Below are 8,395 nucleotides of genomic sequence, written 5' to 3'. Positions count from 1 at the left end.
GCTGCAGAGAGTGTATTTATACCACCTGTCAAACGTACACTAGGATGTAACTCCGTGACAAGCTTGTCACAGTACATAGTGCTTTCAATTTAGCTTTAGAACATAAAAGGATCTATTCAATTGCTCTGAACAGTGGTGGATCTAAATGTTAAATTAGGACCAAACATTTAATTAAAGACAAAATAATCTCACACACGCTGTTGGGAGATGATGTTTTTGTTAAAGCCCACTTTTTTGGGGGTTTAAACAGCAGCAGTATTCAGGTCCGTCGTTGCTTATCAATTAATAATCGGTAACAATCCATGTTTTTCTTTTTTTAACTGTCTAGTTTAGCCAGTACGAACCATGTTTATTGGTGGAAGTCTGTTTCTGAAGTGGGCTTTGGCCCATTTGCTGAAAGAGAGATCTTCAAGGTTGAGGGTGGTGTAGAAATGACTTTTAGCAGAGCAAATTGCTGGCAGTTCTGTCAGGTCATGCTTTGTGATTTGTTAAGAGCCCTCCCTTTGAGTCAAGATCTTTGTCTTCATGAATTTGAACTTAAAACAAATACGTTTTTAGATAGCTTTTTTTAGACGTTTTTAGACAGTGCTTCTCTGCCCCATCCCTAGGTGTTTTGTGTAATGTGTTATGCCTTCTAAGCGTCACATACTAGGTCTGCTTTTTGGAAGTGGCCCAGTCCCTCTAGCTATTAACAAGAAGGTGCAGCAGCATCTCCCATCACTTTTCCAGACTTCTTGGAATCTGCCGTGGGCAGCCAGGAGAGCACTGGTTCAACAGGACAAACCTGCAATGGGTTTACATTGTTCTGGAGGGAGACATTTCTTGTGAAATTAGTGCAGTCTTCAATAAGGCAACGCCTGCCAACTGATCACTTGCATAGATTTAATTTTCATATTTCTTTATTTATCCAAACCCTGTCTGTTTCTTTCTTGTAAAAATGTATATTATTATTATTATTATTATACTTACAAAGATGCAGACTTCTTCCTTGAACTTAGTGTGTACCTTTTATTAAGTTTGCCACTGAAATGTGTTATTTCCTTATTTTTGCGGCACGCATGGTTTAAGTCCAATTATTGCTTTCTGTGCATTTGGTAAATTACATACTTGCTCTCTATAAATGTGTCTATGCCTACTTGTGACGGGCCTTTGTAAAGGTGTTTTTTTTTCTTTTAATAAGAACACAATATTCTAATAATAAACCTTTTAAAACATGTATTTGTTTTTCTTCCTCTTAGGTAAACGTAAAGCACTCAAGTTAAATTTTGCCAATCCACCAATTAAATCAACCGCAAGGTTTACTCTCAACACTTCAGGAGTTCCTTTTCAGAATCCACATATGTAAGTATTGTTTCCAATACACATGTTGCAACTAGGTCTCAGATCATTACCTAATGTTTGAAGTAAAATATTTATTATAGGTATGTTTTCATACTAAATTCTGTGTTGTGAGTTTAGTTTATTTTTCTGCAATATGTTTACGGAAATTGGTAAACATGAAAGGCCTTGTACCCGGTGCCAAATGATGTAGTGGTTTTGTGAGGTGGACTACTATCTAATTGGGACAAAAATGAATAGACCTGTAACCTAAGCCTCCCTGTAGCCTCTCTTCTGGCAAGGGATATAGCATACAATAAGATATCTGTACTGTATCTCCACAGCAAACAAATCTGTTACTAGGATTAAGGAAGGGGTAGGTCACTCCTGCCCTAGACTGCTATTTCATTCCAGGTTTAATAGTGTACCGTATTACTTCAAATGTAAGACGCAGCCCAAATTTTCCACCCTCAATTTGAAGAAAAAAAAAATTTCAAATGAAAATGCATTTACAAAGATGTAACCTCAGTTACACATCTGGAAGCAGTTTGCGTCCGTCTGCTGTCACACAGAGCATTACAGTTATGTGCTGCTTCTCATTTCCAGTCGTGATTACTCGCACCTGTTTTTTCTCCCTTTTTGTGAACTGTGGTATTGCTTGGCATGTCTAAAAATACAGGGGTCTGATCAACATTTTCAATCTGTCGAAGCTGGTACCGTTTGTTAGATTTGATAACGAAATGCTGTAATTGTAAAAGCTTCTCTTCAAAGTCCTCAGGAAGCTAATGATGTTTCTTTCAAAATGGCTGCCTGTACGTCATGGATGATTCGAGATCGGACAGTAATGTTTTTGTTTGTCTTTTCTTGGGCAGTCGGTCACGTTGTTGTGTAATAGCTTTTCATTGTTGGTTTTGATAGGTTTTATAGGGTCGTGATGTAGTTTGAATTACCCCAAGGTCTGCTGAAAAGCTTGGAAAACTGACTGTACAAAAGAGCCAGCTCCATTGCAAGGAGCGTATATAGGGCTTATGTCTTCATGTGTGATTGTCACCTACCAGCCCTGCTGCTGCCTTCCCCCGTGCACGCTACACTCTCTCCTGCCAGCCTCAAGTCCGCCCCAGACTTGCCCATCAGGCTACAGTCCGACGTGTGCGTGCCGGGGTACCTGCGTCCACTGCTGACACCAATGTAGCATTCTCGGTTAACACAGGCAGGTGCGGCACACAGAGCGAGGTAATCCACACACAGACGGAGGGCGGCTGCGAACCTGTGACCTCTCGCACTAAAGCATAGGGCCGATACCGCTGTGCAAAAGAGCCGGCTCCATTGCAAGGAGCGTATATCGGGCTTATTTATATCTTCGTGTGTGATTGTCACCTACCAGCCCTGCTGCTGCCTTCCCCCGTGCATGCTACAATATGGTAAAATGTTTAAGTCTTGTTCAGTATATGAACATTTAAGTTATATAATATTTATTATTGCTTAAGTGCAGAGTAAAATACTCTGGCCCATCTACTCCTAACTTTTTTCCAATCTGGCCCCCTTAAATTTAAAAAACTAGTTGAAGAACCCTGCTCTAACTAAGGCAACTTTATCTGTCCAGGACATAGGAGAAACACATGCAAGCAGTTTTACAGCAAGTACAGCATAAACCAGTCTGCATTGTTGCAGATGAAACTGCAGATGGGAGAGAGAAGTGTCTTCAACATTTGTATTTTATTTGTAATTTCATAAGTGTATTTTTGTAATAATGCCACTCGTTTTTGACTAGTCTGTATATTGTAATGCCAGCAATAAGCTGTACATTGTTACTAGTGGACTGCTTTAAGAAAGATTTTTTCCTGAAAACTACAGTATCTCAGGGACTTAAAAAATTAATTCAATAGAATTTTTTATGTAAAAATGGTATTTATGTTCGAATTATGTTGTTAATTCTTAATAAATTGGTAAAAACGGAAAAAATGGAATTGGTCATTTTGAAAAAAGGAATTTGCCGTTTCCAGACTGGAAGTGACAAGAATTGCAAGTGATAAGACAAAGCAAGCTCAGTGATTATGTCTTGAAATTGTGGCTAGAGAAATTCTAGGGAAATGTGTAAATATTGTAATTTAAATAGTTAAACCTAGGTTATTGATTGTGTTTTGTTTTTTGCATATCTAATTGAGCCGTTCCAGTCGTTTAATTGAGTGTTTTTAATGAACAAACCCAAGCTTGCTTCCTGTGGCTGAGCACACAGTAAAGCTTGAAATGGCTCAATCTGCTGTGTAGTGGAAGTAAGTATTTGTAAAGTACTGGTTTTGTGTAAGTTCTGCTGTGCTTCTGTTTTTTGTGATGGAGAAACAGATTTCATTTTAATTTCAATGCAGATTTAATACCTAACATGTACTGTGAAGGGAAGGTGAATGCAGTTTGTTATGCAGTGACTTGGATAGCTTTAGTATCAGCCTTTTGGCAAGGAATGTATTTACACCCTGCTGATGTCAGCAAACCGAAACTACTGCCAGCAGACCTTTTTGGCTTAGAAACATGAACGCCTACATAATCCAAAATAACAATGTTCAGAGCTTGCTTTTGTTTTTGCATTTTTGTAATGCCATCTAATATATTGAGCCTTATACTACATTATACTACTAGTATGCATCACCCAACCAGTGAACTGCATTCTGTCATGTGAAGCTTGGGATCACCTGATATAGAAAACCTAAGGAATGTGCCTCAAACACAATATTTTTGTAAAAAAATATTTAACGATCCAAAAAATGTAACTTAAGGTCATTCTTCTGCAAGTTTTTGAGAGTATGAGAATATAGAGTTATATGGTATGGGGGACCTTTGTATATGTCCTTGTGTATGCTTGGAAATAATGGTGGGCCCTAAAAGTAGACATTATCTATGACTTTTAACCAAAATGCAGTGAAGTAGTTTACTGTTATGTAGTACTGTCCATCTACAATTAGAGGATACTGCACCATGCTGCAATGCAGACTACAAAGTTTGGTAAATGCAGTAATTTGTCAGTCTTTACATTCTCATATAATTACCATGCAATCATACTACAGTTTTTATTAGATTGTTGTTTTTTTCTGAATAATGGGCTGGTGAAGTGGGGAAGTGAACAATGTGTAGTGCAGACCTGTATGCAGGTCTACGACAGATCATTTTTCAGCTGCAGACCACTCTTGTAGTATTGGAAAGGTTAACCTCATGTAGACAAGTAATATACTCATGTTTTTATTTAGTTTACAGTATGACACTAACTTTTGTCACTCTCTATAAATGTACTTGGTGCTGAAACATTTTCATTGAGCATACATCAGAAAGCTGGAGTGGAGTTTCCAAAATGTACTGTATGCTTTCATAGTGACTTTTAAAAAAATAAAATAAACATATGCCAAACTTATTTTTTCCTTGTTTTTCAGAGAGAGGCTGCGAACACATAGTATTGAATCTTCAGGAAAATTGAAGATCTCTCCAGAGCAGCATTGGGATTTCACTGCAGAAGACCTAAAGGACCTTGGGGAAATAGGACGGGGAGCCTATGGGTCTGTCAACAAAATGGTGCACAAACCCAGTGAACAGATCATGGCAGTCAAAGTAATTTAACCCCTTTATTATATTGGACTCCTTTTCATCACTGATCTGGGAAACACAACCTGTACAATTCTTATTTCCCACCACACATGAGCTTTCTCCAGCACACTTGCTTTTATGATACTGTGTTTAGACTTGATAGCCAGCTGGGATTTAGGGAATGATTTAGAAAGGGGCAGCTGTCCCCTCTGGGCACAGTAATGGGTGAGACACAGATGTTTCATAACCATTTGTAAATCAGAAGTGTTCTCAAAAGTAACTTGTCCAGTGGGACATGACGGTTATGACCAGGTGCATCAGTAACCTGTGACCAATGGCTTTAGGGAATGTAGTACAAATGTACTAATCAACCCCATTTGTCTAAAACCTCTACGTTGGAATCCCATGTTTTTGTTAGCCAATGGTTTGTGAGCTGGTTTACATACACAATTACATAATTTTGCAAGTGTGGAAATTTGATATCATGGCTAAATACCACAGACTCAATGTAATTACATCTGTTTTTTTTTTCCTTTTTGTATTGCAGCGAATTCGATCAACTGTTGATGAAAAGGAACAGAAGCAACTGCTGATGGATTTAGATGTAGTAATGAGGAGTAGTGATTGTCCATATATTGTTCAGTTTTACGGAGCTCTTTTCAGAGAGGTGAGGCATTTGGCTTTTACTGCTTGTAATTTTAATGAAGTCAAGTGATAACAGTCCTCAGGCTATAAGGGGAAGATTAATCATTAATTCAGGCTTAAAGTTGTTGAATCGGCTGGATAATGCTAGCCTTAAGATTTTACCAGAATACACTGCCTGGCCACTTTATCAGAGCATTTATCTAATATCGAGTGTGGCCACCATTTGTCCCGAACACAGCCTTGACATGACATGGCAGACTCCACAAGGTGCTGGAAGGTGTCTGGAAGGATGTTGAGCCATTCAGTCAATAATTTTTGCTGTATTGGTGCACAGAGGTAGGCAGAGGGTTTTAGTGACGTATGCATTGTTAAACTTCATCCTGAACCTGCTCAATTGAGATAGGGGGTTTGGTGGACATGGAAGATTTAAGTCTCTATTGTGCTCCTCAAGCCATTCGCACACAATTCTGGCGCAGTGAATGCCTGAATTTATCCGCAATTATGCTTGTAAGTAAAAAGCAGCATTCATTTGGCCTCCCAGAGTAATCAAGGGACCCAGGGTATACCAGGAGAACATTCTTCACAACAGGGCGATGCCAAATCCAATTGGGTGGACAGGTCCTAATTTAGTGGCCAGACAGTGTGCATGTATGGGAAATACAAATTGGGACACTCATTAATTGTGTTCATTCCAGAGAATGACCCCCCCCCCCCCCCCCCCAAACAAAAATGGCATACAGATTCAAGATTAAGCCTACACTTTTCAATCAAAAGCCACATCCTTCAAAATATAGTTTACTTTCCCCTGAGTTTAAAAATGTTTTAATACATTTTTTTTTTTCTTTCAGGGTGACTGTTGGATCTGCATGGAACTCATGTCTACCTCGTTCGACAAATTTTACAAATATGTATATTGTGCATTAGATGATGTGATTCCAGAGGAAATATTAGGGAAAATAACATTAGCTGTAAGTTTCTCAACAGTGGTACTAGTTCTGTTAAATTGAAATTTGTACAGGCTTTACTTTAGTTTACTACTTCTAACATGTTTAGTCCATAAACATTTATACTTAACTGATATCGGCCTAAATTAATTCATGATGTTATTCATTTACTATAGTTTTGTAATGTGTGATTTAAAATTTGTTGGCATCTGCTTTTTTCCTTTCAGACTGTGAAAGCTCTTAACCACTTAAAAGAAAACTTGAAAATAATTCACAGAGGTAAGTCTTTTAATAGGATTCTAGTCTTAAACACATGTTTAATAAGGATTGTAGTACTAGTAGACTGATAGATTATTACAGTCGCCTAAATCCTCTATTGCCTAAGCTAGGTTAGGATTCATGTAGGTGAATTTTAAAATGGTAATTGCAACCACTTATTTTTAGGAGTAATGCAGATATAACCATGGATAGGTGGTTTTGGAGTGTTCCTTAATGTTCTTCATTTTTTGTTTTAACCAGACTTGTATTATTAGGTGCTGTTGCCACAATTGCCAACGCTGCCACTGTTAGTTTATGAACCCTCACTGCACACACTGGAGGGCAGTCATTGCCCTTGGTGATGTTGTGAGGCCCTTCCTGGTTGTTAGGGAATGCTTTCTCTGAGTGTTGTCCTCAGATCATCTGTAGGCCTTCACGTGTAATCCTTGATCAACAATAGAACATTTCTAGACAATCGCATTGCTTTTTTCTTTGTTTGTTTCTAAGATTAATTTAAGAGGTCTACATTGAGGTCAATATGATCACTAGATAGAATAACTGCATTAACATAGAACTACATGATTGACTTGTAATAGGTATTGGCAAACGGTAGACTAACTTGTGTGTCATTTCTGAATGATTTTATTTGTTTATATTAGTAACACGTTTTTTTGCATTAATGTACATGAAGCAAACCACGTATGAAAGATAGCACAAATAACACCAAGTAAGTACTTTCGATCGTTCGTCCAATAAACCACTTCAGTGCTAATGTGTTTCTAGGAAGTCATTTTTTTTTTTCCCCACACCAGTGTTTTTCAATTAAAAATATTTGTTGAACAATCTAAGTTATCTTCTAATGGTGATTTAATTAAAGTGTTACAGAACCCCCTGCAGTGTTTACAAGAAACACATTATCTTTATTGTATCCCGTGACTTTTTTTTGTACCTATTCCCAGTTTTGATATTTATTAATTTTTTTATTCACACATCTTGGGTAAATCAACTAGGGATACTCAGGGTTGCTGTTTTGTGGTTGCTAGGCAATAATGAAATGTCTACAGGTACTAGTAGTGTCTCGGGTTATTATGGGATGCCATGACTGCAGCTTGCACTTTAAAAATGTAGTTTTTATAGAAAACATATTCAATAATTTAAATTGAAATCGGCATTCACTTACTGTGGCATAAGTGTTCAACAATTTGCGTTCTGCATTTGTGCTCATGATCTGCAGGTATTTTATGATGTGCGCATATTTCGATTCTGGGGTGCATACAGACCTGTGCTTCACTTACTTGAATCCACAAGTAGAATTAAAGATATTACAGCAGGTTTCCATTTGCTATCATTATTCTCATTTTGCTATACCTCAGATCAAAATTTAGTAAAGAGACTGTGTACTTTTTTTTATATTCAGATAATCAGCTAGAATGTGGCGTAATCTGAATAAGGAATGCAAAATACCAATCCTACTACGTGCTTTCTATATCGCATATTTTTTTGTAAATGCGTCAATGCTCCCAAGATAGCCTTGCATCTCTGTGTGAATCATGTGTGTGCTCTTGTGTCTAAATGGATGTTCCAAAAAAAGAACTAGAACGGAACGTTATTTTTCGGGGGCTTTTATATTGACTAATTGATATCGACAGTAGCTTAAAGTT

At 37.7% G+C, this 8,395-nt stretch overlaps 1 protein-coding gene across 3 annotated transcripts in view; it reads left to right on the top strand.

Annotated features, from left to right (window-relative positions):
• The window catches only part of LOC117424541 (dual specificity mitogen-activated protein kinase kinase 4-like), a 44,408-nt gene that overhangs the window by 19,535 nt on the left and 16,478 nt on the right, over positions 1–8,395 (top strand). For 2 of the 3 annotated variants that reach the window (XM_034040966.3, XM_034040967.3), the window contains 5 exons: positions 1,239–1,341; positions 4,737–4,911; positions 5,435–5,554; positions 6,381–6,500; positions 6,704–6,755. In XM_034040966.3, the coding sequence (XP_033896857.1) occupies positions 1,239–1,341; positions 4,737–4,911; positions 5,435–5,554; positions 6,381–6,500; positions 6,704–6,755 (570 nt within the window). The remainder of the gene's footprint in view (positions 1–1,238; positions 1,342–4,736; positions 4,912–5,434; positions 5,555–6,380; positions 6,501–6,703; positions 6,756–8,395) is intronic. The other variant, XM_034040968.3, reaches the window with a different exon arrangement.

The sequence above is a fragment of the Acipenser ruthenus genome, chromosome 19 (genome assembly GCF_902713425.1).
Source record: "Acipenser ruthenus chromosome 19, fAciRut3.2 maternal haplotype, whole genome shotgun sequence".
NCBI lineage: Eukaryota > Metazoa > Chordata > Actinopteri > Acipenseriformes > Acipenseridae > Acipenser > Acipenser ruthenus.
This window is presented reverse-complemented; position numbering and strand designations above follow the sequence as displayed.